Genomic DNA, 17,665 nt, shown 5'->3' with positions numbered 1-17,665 from the left:
TTCATAATATTTAAAAATTAAGTGTATATATAAACTATAAATCTTATAGCTTACATTATAATTATGCAATGCGCAATTGAGACTCAAATGAGACTTATGTTTCCTTCTTTTCATGCTTATAATAATAGCTTTAATAATATAATAACTAAAATATTGAAAATAAAAATGTAAAGAGGCAAGCAACGAGAGGAAAGTTTTTAAAGTAATTTTCATACGATAATGTTTTTTTTATTGTTTCATTTTAAAATCTTAGGCTAATACAGTTTAAACGGACGAACTAAAAAAAAGTTAATATATTGAATACATTTATAATTATACCTGTTACTCATATCATTTATATTACTTAGTAGGTATAAAATTTAATGATTGCAAAAAAAATGAGGAAATTCGTTTGGGTGAAAAAACTAAAAAATGTTTTTTATTTTCAATAACAGCGTTATAAGTAAAATAAAGCCTCATTCTTGTAATTAGTTTAAAGTGTACAATAATAAGTTTTTTTAAATGTATTTGTAACTATTACTTTTAAATTAAAATAATATAATATTAATTATTGTTTAGTAACAGAAACATTTGGTAGCTGATCGGTAGGTCAATCAGTTTTTTTATAAGTTATTTAATATTATTTTTAAACTGTCTTCGAAGTTTGTGAATTTCACACTACAAGTCGCCATTGCAATCCTGCGATGTTTTGCCAACTTCAGATTATTGTTCGATCATCGTTCATCAATCAAGCGGTTTTTATTAATACGTTAATTTACATTATTTTTAATTTTGTGCCAATTAGTATCGAAAATAAGTGAAATAAAACTACTAAAAGTAAATTTAATGCGCTAAACAACTACAATCAATCGGTTATGTTTGCAAACGTGCATATGCTTTGTTGTGAGAACCACCTTTATCTGCTGTCATTCTGAGCTAAAGCAAGTAATTTTTTGATAATGAAACATAAGTTTCTTATTGTATAGTATGTTAGGGAGTGCTGGATAGTGCAAATAACGAGACAATAAACTTGTTGATGTGTCGTAATGAGAGTGGTGTTCCCATTCGTAGTGCCTATCAGGAGAATGTACGGTGGTATTTAGTGGCCGATAGAATCAGACCCAGGGTTCAGTATGGAGACGGTAAAAGATGAGGAACGCTTGCGGCGTCTTCGTGCGCTGGAGGAGAAACTTTGTGATCCTCGCTCCACCGGCAACGTGGACTGCCTGCTTGACACTGTCACTGCACTCGTCTCTGACTGCGATCACCCGGCCATTCGTCGAATGAAAAATGTCGAAGCCTATACAAGCCGATGTGAGTATTTTTATGAGTATATTAAAATTTTATAGACAAAAAAACTTCTAAATATATACAAAAATGCTTACTCTAATTTAAAATAAAGGTACAAGTTATTGATGTTTTTCCTATTTTTTCATAGATATGCAATTAGCAAATTGTTAATCAGAGGTTTAAGGAATTATTTTACTATAAAATGAAAAGCAGGATAGCACTTTCAAATTCCAATTTGAAAATAATAATTTTATACAAAAGCAATTTGTACAAATAGTAAATATTAAAGAAAAATATTTTTAATGTTGACTAATAACAAAATAATACTATTATCAAAATAAACCTTGACATTGCTCTGATGGAAAGATATGTAAAATCAATTCACATTATAATTACTGATTAATTACATTAGACAGATAATTAGTAAACTTATTTAATGTTACAAGTCACATACAATTGTATAATTTTTGCTTAACATGCAGAATATGTGTACATTTGAGACCACTTTAATTAAAAGTATCCTCTAGAACATTAATTCCTTTAGATTATTTCACCTTATGTTATGTTTTATTTGCACTTGCACTTGCAAATCAACATAATATGCTGAAATATATTATAAAATAAATTAATGTAAACAAACGTCATGAACATAACAACAATCTTTAATAATATTTCAATTAACATTGCTGTAATATAAAATAACCATTATTCACTCTTTTTATCGGTATAACAAGTACAATTTTATTTTATTTTAGACGAACTATTTTCTACTCTTTTCCTTGGTCTAAATTCTCTCAATAAGTAATGTTGTTTTTTCTTCAACTTATTTATGTAAGTAAAAATTGTGTATAACATCTCATATAACAAACCTATTTTGTTTAAGTAACATAGATTATGCTATATTGAATTATGGTCAAATCATCAAATCACATAAATTGGTAATAAACAATAAACTTGGATAATTTAATATTAAAACCATGTCTTATAATTAGAAAAAAATTAAATTGATCATTTAATAACATATTTATGTTACTGAATGTTCTCTTCACAAAATATATATTTTAGAAGAAATTGGTCTTTAGCACTCAGACATTTAATATTGGTATTATTTTTGACTATGCTAAAGTACTATTGTATTGTGATTATAATTTATGTGTACTTAATTCTAAAAGTTTGTTGCAGATGAAGAGTTTGCATCTGATATCATTGATTTGCGTATGAAAGCAGCTGATTTTGACCTGATTAAAGTAATAGGTCGAGGTGCATTCGGTGAAGTTCAACTAGTCAGACATAAATCCACACATCAGGTATTTGCCATGAAACTCCTTAGTAAAGTGGAAATGATTAAAAGATCAGATTCAACATTTTTTTGGGAAGAAAGACATATAATGGCTCATGCTAATTCTGAATGGATCCTTAAACTTCACTTTGCTTTTCAAGACCATAAATATCTGTATATGGTAATGGATTACATGCCTGGTGGCGATCTTGTAAGTCTCATGTCTAATTATGATATACCAGAAAAATGGGCGAAATTTTATACTATGGAAATTGTACTTGCACTCAATGTTATCCATGGTATGGGTTTTGTTCATAGAGATGTTAAACCAGACAATATGCTCATTGACAAATATGGACATTTGAAGTTAGCAGATTTCGGCACTTGCATGAGAATGGGACCTGATGGCCTGGTTCGAGCTAGTAATGCTGTAGGTACTCCAGATTACATTTCACCTGAGGTATTACAATCTCAAAATGGAGAAGGCGTTTATGGCCGTGAATGTGATTGGTGGGCTGTGGGAATATTTTTATATGAGATGTTAATTGGTGATCCACCTTTTTATGCTGATAGTTTAGTTGGAACGTATGGGAAAATAATGGATCACAGAAATTCTTTACAATTTCCTGATGATGTAGAAATATCAAAAGAAGCGAAATCATTGATAAGGGGCCTATTAACTGATAGAGTAAAAAGACTTGGAAAGAATAGTGTAGATGAAATAAAACAACATCCTTTCTTTATTAATGACCAGTGGAGTTTCGATAACTTGAGGGACTCTATTCCTCCAGTTGTACCCGAACTATCCAGTGATGATGACACAAGAAATTTTGACGATATTGAAAAGTCCGATGCTTTAGATGAATCATTTCCTGTTCCTAAAGCGTTTGTCGGCAATCATTTACCATTTGTAGGATTCACATATAATGGTGATTATCAACTTTGTGGAGGTAGACTAAAGCCTGCTGATGTTGTTGATACGATATCTAATAATCACATAAACAACGTTGGGTCTGAGGCAATATTGCAGTTAGAAAAATTATTAGAAAGAGAAAGAGATGGACGACGTAAACTTGAAGACAGGCAAGTACTGCTTTGTACTCAATTGGACGAAATTTCACAGAGAGAAATTAGAAATCAAAAAATTATAGCCGATACTGATAAAGAGTTGGCACTCCTTAAACATGATCTTAAAGAAATTCAACGTAAGGCTGAAATAGAGGCAGATTCCAGAAGAAAAGCCGAATTAAATTATAGTGATGTTAAACGTCGTTTAGAAGAAGAGCAGAGTAAGAGAGCAAAAGAAATGAGTAATTTACAGATATATAACGAAAAAATCAATGCGTTAGAGAAACAATTGACAGAAATGCGGGAAAAGTTAAAACAAGAATCCGAAGCCGCAGCTAAATCACGTAAGCAAGCGGCGGAACTGAGTGCAGCCCAAGCCGCAGCTGCTGCGGTTAGCGACGGTACCATGGCAAGCTTACGAGCACAGAGGGACACTCTCGAAAGAGAGTGTAGCACTTTGTCAGAGGAGCTCGGGTCTGTAAAGGCAGCTAAACAAAGGGCGGAGGCTTCGGTAGCTGAAGCAACTAGTCGGTTGAATGCTGCTCATGCTGAGCTGGAGCGATCATCAACAAGATTAGGACAAATCATGACTGACAATCGGCAACTTTCGGAACGTGTTTCTTCTTTGGAAAAGGAGTATGCCTCGATGGCTCACGATCTGAGAACTTCACAGCACATGTACCAGCAAGAACTAAGAGCTCATCAAGAGACGCAGCGCTCCCAATTGCTTTCTAAACAAGAAGCCAATTTGGAGCTGGTCAAGGGTGAGCATTTTCGTATGTATTCCATTTAGAAATATTTAATCTATGTAATCTTAGAAAAGGCTATTTCCCGTTTTATTCAATGTATGCTATGTGTAGTAAGATTAAAAAACCATTATGTTATTGTTTTGCATGCATCAGGAACGTTGGAAAAAATCTTGACAGGTTTGTCAATTTTGCTATTAAATCCATAATATTTATTTATACATATTTAAATTTGTGTAGTTTTTAAATTATTATCTTATTTTTGTATAACGCTCAATCTCTCGCATAAAACCAAATTAAGACCTCTTAGACAGTAGCAGTAAATTCATAAAATAGATTAGCCTTATTATATACTAACTATAATCGGATGTTATTATTTAAATTATTTTTATTTTCTTTCTATAGCTTTACAAGGCAAATTGAATGAAGAGAAAACGGCAAGACAACGTGCCGATTCAGTTTCCCAAGAAAAAGATCGTCAGATGTCTATGTTAAGTGTTGATTATCGACAAATGCAACAACGATTACAAAAATTGGAGGGTGAACATCGACAGGAGAGCGAAAAGGTTAACAAGGGTTTATTGTGTATTAAGTCGATCGAGAAGAACCCCAACAGTCCGAAGGATGACAATAACGTTCGGTTCATCGCGAGCTCGATTCGGAGTTGGATAACCAGATAACGTTTTATAATAATTGTATTACTGATGTTCCGCTCTAAGGTAAAATACCAATAGTCAATGCAACTGAACGATTACTTCGAATAGACAGGGTATGCGTTGCAGTCTTAGTTTCGAAAGAGTGTAACTATATTCTAATCGTTCTACTGCACGACTTACAAAAAGCGAAACGAAACAAACGACTCCCCGACGTCGACGGGGCAGTAGCGTGTAAAGGAATCGTGCGCAGGTGGTGGGCCTGCAAGCGGCGCTGGAGCAGGAGCGCGCGGCGCGGCTGGCGGCGAGCGCCGAGACGGCGGCGGCGGAGGCCGCGAGCCGCGCCGCGCACGCCGAGCGCGAGGCGCGCGCGCGCGACCTGCTGGCCGTGCGCTCGGCGCTGCACGACGCGTCCGAGAAGCTGGCCGCCGCCGCCGCCGAGCGCGACATGCACTACGTCAGGGTGAGTCCTGCCGTGTGTACTTTTCGGCTGAAATCGTTATATTCTCGATGGACGGTTTCAAAAGTTTAATTGCAATAGATGTCTAAATTGATTATTAGAATTGATCTCCAGATAAAGATCGCTATTTTATTTCACCATAATATTTTGGGTGTTTTTAAGAAACCTTATATATATAAAAAAATTATATAATAATCTATAATAACAGTCCGGTACCTGTTTGTAGTTTGTATGTCAACCTATTCTCTTTATTTTATGGTTGGTAGATATTAAATGTTATCGATAAAAAAGACAAGCAGAAAAAATATGTGCTATTTATGAAAATGCATAATATAATATATGTTTTTCATGATTGTGGTCGAATTTCGACTCTAGTATGAATAAATTTTCCTTCGTGTTATTTGACAATGCATTTCGTTGTCACATTGCTTTTATTTACTATTCTCTGAATTAATCATAGTCTCATCACGCCGAAATAGACTGTCCTTCGCGGCATTACGACATTATGACTCATTGTGAGCACTCACATACACACAAGCAAACTTATGCCTTATAAGATACACCTGCGCGTACGACTCTAAGTAAATAAACTTGGAATTACGTATTTTGTGGTTTTTCTTAGTGAATATGTTATTAATTGGTTAAAATTACGAATTTATTTCATTATTATAAAAATCACATTAAACTGGTTCCCGGAAAATGCTTACTCCATGACTTTAAAATAAACGCAATTATAATTACCACATTCATTGACATCACATTCTTATTTCACACGGCTCATTTTTTTCACCTTACTATTTTTTGTATTGTATTCATAAAATAGTTAAAATAATAAATAAAGTATCGTAAATTTACAAACAGCGCTATATGCACAAAGTAAATAATTATATTGTAATATTGACAATGATTTACAATAGTTCTGATTTTTTTTCATTTACATTTTTGAAGTGTGTACAGAAGAGTTGAATATAAATATATGGTATTTCTATTCTATTCTTATATATATTATAAACGTTGTTCCGTTATAAACTCATAGAAAGCGCCGTGAAATTAATATCTAACGGTTTACGTAAATAATAATATTCTATATTATGTTTAAAGTCATATTTATAATAATTAATTAACTAGGTTCAATTTATCAACACTGTCCATTAAGATGCGCTAATTGAAATGGGCATCCATATTACGTTCCTGCTGACGAAAACAACAGAGGTCACACGATACGATAGTCCTCTGTAATTTAACCTAAATACTATTCAATTTGATACTTGCGCATCAAATGCCATTTATTTTTCATAACTTACTTATTTCAATAAGTTTTTTTTTGTTTTTTGACATTTTTTTTTGTAACTGATTCCCGTCCGCGGTATAGGAGGGGCGGGCTAGGTTTTATGTAACAGGGTTACAAAGTGTATGCAAAATTTATTAATAATGATGATCTGTCGAATAGTTACGACGTGAATGCGTAACAAATAAATAATAAGCAAACTCACTTTCGCATTTATAACATTAGTTAGGATTCATTTTACATTTTATTATTTTTGGTGATAAGGCTTTGTATTAGCCCGTCTTGGTAGGTACCACCCACTCATCATATATTCTATCGCCAAGCAGCAATACTTCTATAGTATTAGTATTGTTGGTTTCCAGTTTAAAGGGTTAGTGAGCCTGTCTGCCATGTCTATGGGCGGTAGTGACCACTTACCATCAGGTGGTCTTTTTACACGCGCTACTTTTTTAATTAACAATTTGATAAAAAAAATACGACCAACGACTCAAACAATACAGTAATCATAAGTGGGATCAAATACTGAAATCGTGACCACTATACCAATTAATAGCCGTATAAATGAGTTTACTTTGAATAATATTTAAGTTGTATGTAATTAATTAAAATACAAATGAAATTGATATTGTTGTAGTGTAACAGAGTTGCCTAGAGTAATTTTAAATATTTTATCTTACTTAAACAGAAGCTCGATTGATGCGCCCAGAAAATAAAGATAAACATTCGTAGAACCGATATCAATGTGTTCTTACCAGTAACCGTCGAGACATGCTATTGATACACAAACATATAACACATAAACAGATACATCAATAACACAAATTAAACTAACACAAAATTTCCACGGTTTTATTGAAATCTATACGTTTTCAATTGATAAGGTTCATGATATATTATTTTTTATATTTTGATTTAAAAAAAATAACTGAATATAAGTATTGTGTGTATATCTATTGTATTATCTGCATCAAATAATATTCTTTATCGTGTTAGTGTTCGAGTTTACTTTTTCTTTCACGTTCGTACTTGAAGATTCTTTTTGTATATAATTTTTACCATGGGATTTTATGCATTTTGTCATTTGAATTAGGTTTAATCTAAAATCGCAAATTGTCAGCAAAATAATATCATTGAAAGAATCAAGCCGTTTGATTATAATAAATAAATCTTTAAAAACTTTTTTTTTTTAAATAACCACACACAGTGTCAACTAACATGTTTGTAAAATTTCAGATTTAGGTAATACTGTAAATCAAAAACTGTCTACTTCCTTGTCCACGGAAAAAACCAGCTGCAATAGTTTCTTAAAAAAACCCTAACAAATATTTATGTATTCGTTTGTTGTATTGAAATTCCGTACTATCTACAAGTTGCGTTAGCTATCCTCTATTGCATAAAATTGTGTTTTTATTAAGAAATATCGTGAATCCTACTTATATTAGAGTTTATTAATGTTATTAAAGCTAATACTAGGCGAGTGGACAGGTCCATAAAAAGCTAGGATTATTGCATAACTTCATTTATGGAATATTTTGCTTGGTTTTATTTCCTGCTCTTCCTCAACCAGTTGTCATTTTATTGAATCAAGTTTAGTCACTATAGCCTTTAAATATGGTTTTCAATTACTGATGCGATCAAAACTAAATATATAAAACGTATAAACGTGCGTGAATGATACGATTATCATAACAAAGTACAGTAGGTATATCGAGTAACAAATGTCCTAAATAGAAATGTATATATATGTTATTGTGATTATAATTCAGTCATTAAATATCTTTCACCCAACGTGCAACAATCTGAGATGTAAAATTTGTTACATAAGGTTTTACGAGTGTTACTTAATTTGCATTATGCGGTTGTCACATAAATATATCCGGTGGCTTATGAATATTTTGTCAAAACAATTTTGTCGTTGATACTAGTTTAAAAATTTAAAATATGAATGAGTCACACATACACGAGAGTCGAGCGCTAATAAAGACTAATCCTAAAAAAACAAGAAATACATTTTGATGCTTTATTTGAGTCGAGATGGTCACGCCTCGATAAACCCGGTGTTAGCCGTCGAGCGGTCATGAAGTAACGGTTAACAAATTTAGTTTATGTTTGAACATTTTCCCAAATTAATTTTAAAATACTAAATGGAAAGTTGCACGTAATTAGCGTTCTTTTTTATTTGCTCTGATAGTAATATAAACAGCTTCCACTATAATATTACTTCAGTGTTAATGAATATATAAAGATCTCGACCTTATGTTTCATTGAATTATAGGTTTTTATATATGTGAAAGTAATATATTTCGATGTTATTATGTACCTGGTCACTGCCCTTAAAATTTAGTGTTTTCATTATGCTTATTTATAATACATTTACACATAGCTATGAATACAGATTAGTCATAATGTATATAAAAAAAGAAAATATCTTTTTTGTATTATATCATCACCAAACCGCATTGGAGCAGCGTGGTGGAATATGCTCCATACCTTCTCCTCAACGGGAGAGGAGGCCTTAGCCCAGCAGTGGGAAATTTACAGGCTGATTATGTTATGTTTTATGTTATGTTATTATATAAGGCAAGCATCGCTTATCGTTATGATTAATTTAATTATAGGCGTGTTATTGAGTAAGCGAGCTATATTGACGAGGAGGAAGTAAACTTTTCCTAGTCGTAGGGCTTTGTTCAAGCTCGACTCAATCGGTAGCATCCACTCGATTTGCTAAATTGTACCGTCAAACAGCAATATCTTGTTTTGTTGTGCTTCGATTTAGAAAGTGGGTGAGCCAGTGTAATGACAGGCGCAGGGAACTTCTTACCTTAGTCTCCTCTTATTTGGCGGCATATTGACGGTGCGATGAACAGTTCATCGCGAAGATGGATGTATCAACTAGCAATGATTGATAATTAATTCGAACCGGCTGACCCATTCGATCTGTTGCCATACAATTACCAACAAAAAAAACCGTAAGATGTTAATTAACTTTACTCTTATTTCAGAGCGAGGAGTTACGATCTCAGCTGGAGAACGAGCAGCATTACTGCGTGGTGTACCGCACGCAGGCGAGCGAGCTGCGCGCGCAGCTGGAGGACAGCACGCGCGCAGCTCGCGACCTCGAGCAGGAGCGCGCCAGCCTCATGCACCAGCTGCAGCTCGCCATCGCGCGCGCCGACTCGGAAGCCATCGCTAGGTATCATTTACGCTTTATCATTATCATCAACATTTTGTCATTTCAGATCTCTTATCGATCAACTGATATAAAAGAAAGAGTTGATTAAGTTTTAAACGAACTAAACATCATTACGTCTATTTAAATGAGATATTAGTATTTTAAATTTCAAATTTACAAAAATGTATATATTTTTTGCAATAATTTTCAAGTTTACTCGAAAATCACAAGGTAGGGTGATATGGGAAGTAAGTTGAAACACTAAGACGTCGATCGCGCGCAGGTCGATAGCGGAGGAGACGGTGGGCGAGCTGGAGAAGGAGAAGACGATGAAGGAGCTGGAGATGCGCGACGCGCTGGCGCAGCACCGCGGGGACCTGGCGGCGCGCGACGCGCTGCTGCAGGGCCTGCGCGACCGCGACCACGAGAACAGGGCCACCATCGACCTGCAGCGGAAGGTCTCGCACATACACACTTACTCGGCGCCTTATGAGATAGCACATTCGATGTTTATTGTACTAAAATGCTCGTTACTCGAGTTATAACAGGAAAAAGTATTTTATATTAATCATGATCGCAGTTTCATAATGTCCAGCTAGATGAGCCTTGTCAAACCGAAACAGAGTCAGATATTGATTTTTATAATTATATTTATTAATAAAGTGTAATAATTTTGTCGAATGGAAATAGTTGGCCAAAAATATTTACAACTTTTAATTTTAAAGGGATATGAATGAAAGAATATGTTATAACGCACTTTTATAAGTCATCGAACCGATGACACTCACTAATCAATAAGTTGTCATTAAAAGTATTTCACAAACTGACCATTAGTTAGTCAAACATCGGCCACGAATACAAAATTGATCATGAACCACGGTAGATACGACTCTATCGAAATGTCGTTAGTAATAAAATGGCTACAACCCGAGTAATAAATAAAAATATATTATACTATTATAGTTAATTATTGATATCACATTCTTTTTACACATACAATTCAAGCTAATATGCTCTCATATGCTGCCAAAGCGATTCGCAGATTTCGATTCGATATATATTGTAGAAATGGATATAATTTTATGCGTCGTGTGCAGGAAGTGGATGAGCTGCGTCGCAGCGGCACGGCGCTGGCGGAGCGGCTGGCGACCATGCAGCGGCTGCAGGAGGACGTCGACCGCCTCAACAAGAAGCTCAACTCCGAGATCATGCTCAAGCAGCAAGCCGTCAACAAATTGGCTGAGATTATGAACAGGTATTTATTTTGTAACATTATTTAAAAAAAAAGTGTTATTGTGTGTGTTTAAGATTGATACTCTGATTATAACTAGTAATCGTCGAAATGTTTACACTTACTTAATTTCTTTAAAAACATTTACTGTTAGAACTATATACAAGGGAAAAATATGAAAATTCCATGATTCACTCTTAAAAAATAATTAAACCAAATTTCCATAACAAACAATAGAATGGAAACAACCACGAACATGACCTTTATAATATTTTTAGTATAATTTATTACAATAAAAATTATATTGAATTTATTTGAAGTTTCAACATAAACCTTGGTTTTGTTAACAGAAAAGATATGAATCCTGCCTCAACGAAAAACAAGAGCAAGATGTCAGTGCGCAAGGACAAGGACTACCGCAAGTTGCAGCAAGAGTTGACGCGGGAGAAGGAGAAATCAGATCAGCACATCGCAAAACTGCAGCGAGATCTGCAGGATGCGCAGCAGCAGTTGCTTGAGGAGCAGCAGACGAGACTTCGGCTCGCCATGGAGGTTTGTACAACTATATACATATATACTCACAAAGCTGCAATTGAAGTGTACACATGATACTATTTTGCTTTTTATATTGTAGGTGGATAGCAAAGACGTAGAAATCGAACAGCTTAAAGAAAAGTTAGCTGCGTTAACAAGCGAGACCGCCTCGCAGTCGTCCGCCGACGCGGAGGACGGCGAGACGGAACAGACCCTAGAGGGCTGGCTCTCAGTGCCCTTCAAGCAGAACATACGCAGGCATGGCTGGAAGAAACAGTATGTCGTCGTCTCCTCTAAGAAAATTATCTTCTACAACACCGAGAACGATAAGCAGAACACTACAGATCCAGTCATGATATTGGATTTGAGGTACTTTTTTTTATTTGTTTTAAATAATGTTATACTTACGTATTCTATATACATATGGTTTATTTAGTCCTTTTCCGTTGTCTTTTATGTGTTTTATTTCAGGTAAATTATATAGTTCTTTCATTATTTCGTATTATTACTTTATTTTATCGGATATGTGTATTGACGTTGGATTTTGAAGTATTTAAATATATTATATTAAAATAGCCTACTAAATACATATATAGTACTATATTATATTATATACAATAGTAATATTCACAACATTTTATGTTCACATCGCAGCAAAGTGTTCCACGTGCGGTCGGTGACGCAGGGCGACGTGATCCGCGCTGACGCGAAGGACATCCCGCGCATCTTCCAGCTGCTGTACGCGGGCGAGGGCGAGGCGCGCCGGCCGGGCGACGCGCAGGACCAGCCCGCCGACGGCGCCGACCACGCCGGTGGGTACACTGCCGGGTCACTGACTTTGCACTTTGCATGGTCGATGATGTACTAGTTAGTTGAATGGGATTAGTAGGAATATTTTCGCATGAATATTAATTTTTTTTATAGTTATAATGAAATACAATTTCTTAATCATTTGACAGTTTAGCAAAAGTAAATTTGAAAATTCCTTTTCAAAATTTGGTAAATCCTTAATATTTAATGATTAGATCGTTTTTTAAACATTATTATATTGTTTAGTTAAAGTAAAACCTTAAAAATCAATAATAGATCGATTTTTCTTTCTGGTTTTATTCTTTTTTTTTTAGCAAGAAATCGATTTTATGTATAATACATGCTATAATATTATATTCTACTTATTTCAGGAAACACAGTCCAACACAAGGGCCACGACCTGGTCAGCATCACGTACCACATCCCCACCGCGTGCGAGGTGTGCACGCGTCCGCTGTGGCACATGTTCCGTCCGCCGCAGGCTTACGAGTGTCGGCGTAAGTCATTCCGTGATCATTTCAATGGAAAGTCCCCACTCATCTGTCCTATCCCTCTGTCCATGTGAAGCGAATCTCCGAATAACTCCTACTACAGGAGGGTACCTATAACTTTGGATTTGAAATGTCTGAGAAGACCCACTAAATCTCCTCATCTCCTGAAATGTACCGACCGATTACATTTCGTGGTAAATCTCCTCCAACGGTTGCGCAGGCGCGCAATCCGTACAGACTACAGACGGTATAATGTAAGTCGGCGCGCTGCAGGTTGCCGCATGAAGATCCACGCGGAGCACGTGTCGGAGGGCGAGGGCGTGGCGGCGTGCAAGCTGCACGCGGACCGCGCGCGCGAGCTGCTGCTGCTGGCGCCCGCCGCGCCGGAGCAGCGCCGCTGGGTGGCGCGCCTGGCGCGGCGCGTGCAGCGCTACGGGTACCGCGCCGCGCACACCAACCACGACCACACCAAGCTGTCGCCTAGGTCTCTATGAACGAGCTGAATTTTCTTTCTCGCTTGCCTCGTGACCTCGTAAACTTGTATGTTATTTTTAGTCCTGTCAAAAATAGAGATTGTACGAGCTTGTACCGCACACCTTGTATTCGTGGTATGCTATTATAATGATGTGCGACTTGACTTGAAGATAAATGCAGTTTTTTTTTATAAAAATGATAATAATATTTGCCAGTCGCTATGGGGCGAGTCGTTAGCGGTGATATTAAACGTTAATCTTTTTATTTTTCAGAGATTCCATGCGCTCGAACCTGAAGGCGGCCTACATGAACGCGTCGCAGCGCAGCTCCACGCTGCCCGCCAACGCGTCGCTCCCGCGGCAGTGACGCGCACGGGGCGCTGCGCTACCATCAAATATCGCCGGATATTTATCTCCCCAGGAAAAGGGATCTCTGGCATATATTTTATGACAGAGAATCGAATACCTACATTTGCATCTTATTCACGCCTGGTCTTGACGTCGTACCGGTAATCATGTCATCATCGAAATGTTACATCCATACGATAAACCCATTTTTCGAAATTTGAATTTTAATATTCCTTTTATATCACACTTATTTTATATTCAATTTAAAATGAATAAAAATATTTAGGTGTGTTTTTAGCCAGTTGAAGAATTTCAGACAACAATTATTAAGTGAAATAAAATCTATAATACTTAATATAATGTTCGCTAGTCTCGTTTATATTTTGACTAACAATAAGTATTGGCATCATTGCAATGACATAACCCCTTAAATTTTGTACTTATTAGAAAAAAAAAAATGATTTAGAAAAATGTCTTTCAAAAAAGTGTGCTTCAATTGTCTGGTTTCAATTGAATGTCGCTGTCGCTGTTGTCGTTTCGATAAGGGACATGTAAGTGAATAAAATAATGATTGAATTTGAAATAAAAATTTGCCAACGAACGTAATCAATAATTATTTAATTAGTGAATGCATTAAAAGCGGTTTAGTGAGAAAAGAGAGATCGCACATGCTTTCTTGTTACGTGACTCTTATTATATTTTGAAACTGACAAGAAATATGTGCTAATAGATAAGTCTCCATTATTATCGATGTAACAAAGTTTTAATAATTTCATTTTCGATCAGTTTCAACGTGTACATATTATGTAGTTACATTGTGTTGATATTATATTTTAATTTGTAATATAATTTTGTTACGCGTTAATAGGCGGCGGAGTTCTGTCGTGACTTTGGTGCGATAGATTTGCTTTTAAGTAGATCGCGAAATATTAATGAATCGTTAAACGCTTTTAGGCGCGCTCTGTTTGGGTATCGCTCGACTGATTGGCAACCATGTTAGATACTTTATGAGTACAGTCGTTGTTTTCGAATAATTTCAAACGACAACATCGCTGGTGCGGGACTTCACAGTAGATTGATACAATTCAGTTTTCAGTAAATTAAGGATATTTCAAATTTGTATAAAATTACTTTTTATACTTACAAACAGTTAATATTAGCTAAAAGAAGCCATTCCAGTAATTTCCAGTCAATTACGATGAGACTAGAATGAGACAATTTTAACCAAGTGTTGTTAGTAGTAAGATGTATTGCAAAGATATGAAATTTTCACAACGTTATACGAGGTCCCGAAGGTATTTGTTAGTAATGACCAAAATATTTGTACTTGTATAGTTTGTTCACTAATACCGCGTTATGGTGTGGCGTATGTAGGGAGTGTTTTAAAAAAATAATTGCGCAATAATCGCTCGTTAAGAAAAAACGATATTTTCCAAGCTTTTTAGCTTCGTTTTAAGTTCGAAAAACCAAACGAAGCGTGTGTAATATTTGCGCCAAAAATACAAATTCCAGTAATTACAAAAGTTAACACTCTCAATAACTTTTTTTGAAAATATTACAAAATAAGATCAAGCAATACTAAAACGGAATTGATTAGAGTAAAAATTAATGCTAACACTAATGGTTTACTAGACACGAAAACGTAAAAGTTCATGTACTTACGAAATATTATACAACTGAGGGAACCAATTTTAAGTAAGTTTGCGTTGACAATCTTCATTAACGAGGTATAGTGCCATAATGTTTTGTAGTTCTTGGTATTTGCTCAACCTCACTAATACATAACATGAGTTTGCAATTGACCTAACATAAGATACACATGTGCTTCCCTTTGTCTCCTTCAGATTATTGTAGCCCATAGGCAAAGAAAGTTGTAGACGTTAAAACGAAATATTGCGAAAGTAAATTACTCATTCTTTGCTTATGCAATTCGTATGTATTTTTTAAATATTAACCCAACAAAATATATGTGTTCAGCTTAAAAATACTAGTTGATTTAATAAGTTCATTTCAAATTCAATTTCTTGGTGCCAAATTTCGCTCTATGATAAAACATGTACAAATTATAGCTAAATAAACTTTAAATATATAATTAGTGAAGTCACCTAAAACGGTTGTGTAAAATGACACCAATGTGAGCTTATTATGTGTAGGAATTACATAATTAATTTTCAATAAAACAAATGAAGACCGTTAGATTGTCATAAAATGCAGTCAATGAAGTGATCAATAAAGTACAAAACTAGATATGAAAGTACATTTATTACACAGGACACCGCTTGAAATCCTTCTACGCGATAAAGAATACTTGTCCATATTCTTAATGTTCTCGGTAACACCAGTGTAGTGTAAACATACGAATATCGGTATTGGTGTTTTAATTTCTGTATAAAATTTGGCCTAATTGTGAAAGACGCCGGAACGGTAGAAGAAGGCTCAAACTCGGACAGTTGTGATAATAGACGTGTGTAGGTAACACCCGTGGTGCTAAAGCGAAACAGGCCTCCGACGCATTGTTGTTACTAATGGTTCTTGTTAAACATTATTATGCGCTGTTTATTATTGCTCTACGAACTGTTAACATTCCTGCAACAAAGCTATGTTGATTTTTGTTTATCTTAGTTTTACGTCGTCTCGAGTTAAACCATTTCGCTTGACCAGTTATCGCTTTTATATATTCTAGTTTTAAGTTTGAAAAAAATCTCTACTCGATACATAACTGACATACGAATTTTAAATATACGTACTTAAATGTTTTATAAATTGCAATTAATCGTAGTTATATGCTTATATTTTGAGATGCATTTTTCAATTTTATTTTGTTAGGCAGCTATTGCATTCTTTCGTGTGACGTCATTCCATCGTTAACCCCAAAAAATAATTTGTTACGCACGTTCGGATATTTCTGTTTATTGCCAAAGAAATTTTGGAATTTTAATTTATACAAATAATTGCAATTTATTATTTTTTTAACGTTATTCCGTTAACAAATAAATTATGCTTGTCATTAATATTAATTCAGTACCTAAATTATAATATGTTTATAATGCATAATTACTGCGCTGGTTTCTATTGTTGTTAAACATATTCGGGAGTATTTTTATTTAGTAGAAATGGTCTCGGTGGTGGTACAAAAATACTCTCGAAATGTTGCCCCTGGAGCATCATTTCAATAGCGAGCAGTGTACAATCGTCATTATGATAAATTATTTATTGTATTACATCATAACGTTTTTATTTATCAATTTAAAATTGTAAGTTCCTAACTAGCTAGCTTCTCAGATATCTAATGCTGATGATAATACATTAAACATTTACTGTTTGTCGATAAGTGGGTATATTTTTTTAATGCTTATTAATTATTATAATCGGAGAATCTTTCGTTAAATGTGCTTTAGAATTTGATATAGTCTTAGTACAAACTGCAGTGCGCAGACAATACGGCATCGGAGCGCTGTCGGCGTATTGTCGGTGCATTTCCGTTTCGACGTCGCGACAAGGTCGCTGCGTGTGCGACGTCCGACGTCTGTTGCAATACTAATATACCACGTGCCTTAGCTACACGGCCCACTCCCATATCATCTAGACATACTATGTTATATGTATTGATAGTTATGATAATGTACATATGTTTTCAAATAAACCAATATTTTATGGATTTTTTAAGGAATTTGTATATTGTAAAGAAAATTATTAATTTTATCATAAAATTAATGCCTAGCTCATAAGTGCTACATTTGTGAAAAAATAAATAACATTTTAAAATTCATCGTTTTATTTAGTTTAAAATATTAACTTAATGATAACAATAATAAATACTACCATAAATCAACAGAAATATGA

The 17,665-nt window shown here is 34.8% G+C and overlaps 1 protein-coding gene across 3 annotated transcripts; it reads left to right on the top strand.

Annotated features, from left to right (window-relative positions):
- Positions 1 to 653: 653 nt before the first annotated feature.
- On the top strand, positions 654 to 17,587 carry LOC113394435 (rho-associated protein kinase 2). 3 transcript variants are annotated; one of them, XM_064220659.1, is made up of 14 exons: positions 654 to 1,293; positions 2,452 to 4,380; positions 4,519 to 4,542; positions 4,768 to 4,928; positions 5,269 to 5,478; positions 9,766 to 9,956; positions 10,219 to 10,393; positions 11,033 to 11,190; positions 11,517 to 11,718; positions 11,801 to 12,069; positions 12,355 to 12,512; positions 12,882 to 13,007; positions 13,275 to 13,485; positions 13,748 to 17,587. In XM_064220659.1, exons 1-14 carry the CDS (start codon positions 1,113 to 1,115, stop codon positions 13,839 to 13,841), a joined length of 4,089 nt encoding a protein of 1,362 aa, XP_064076729.1. In that variant the 5' UTR covers positions 654 to 1,112; the 3' UTR covers positions 13,842 to 17,587. The 3 variants fall into 3 exon arrangements, with proteins under 3 accessions (XP_064076729.1, XP_026487540.1, XP_026487534.1); XM_026631755.2 differs by lacking the exon at positions 4,519 to 4,542; XM_026631749.2 differs by lacking the exon at positions 4,519 to 4,542 and having other exon boundaries at positions 2,452 to 4,392.
- Positions 17,588 to 17,665: the final 78 nt, after the last annotated feature.

The sequence above is a fragment of the Vanessa tameamea genome, chromosome 4, assembly GCF_037043105.1.
Source record: "Vanessa tameamea isolate UH-Manoa-2023 chromosome 4, ilVanTame1 primary haplotype, whole genome shotgun sequence".
NCBI lineage: Eukaryota > Metazoa > Arthropoda > Insecta > Lepidoptera > Nymphalidae > Vanessa > Vanessa tameamea.
This window is presented reverse-complemented; position numbering and strand designations above follow the sequence as displayed.

Bases quoted from the DNA above. Each gene is read 5' to 3' on its own strand.
- LOC113394435 (XM_064220659.1), top strand. From the start codon at position 1,113: ATGGAGACGGTAAAAGATGAGGAACGCTTGCGGCGTCTTCGTGCGCTG. The intron at 1,294-2,451 runs GTGAGTATTTTT...AGTTTGTTGCAG, and splicing joins CGAAGCCTATACAAGCCGAT to ATGAAGAGTTTGCATCTGAT. The intron at 11,719-11,800 runs GTTTGTACAACT...TTTATATTGTAG, and splicing joins GACTTCGGCTCGCCATGGAG to GTGGATAGCAAAGACGTAGA.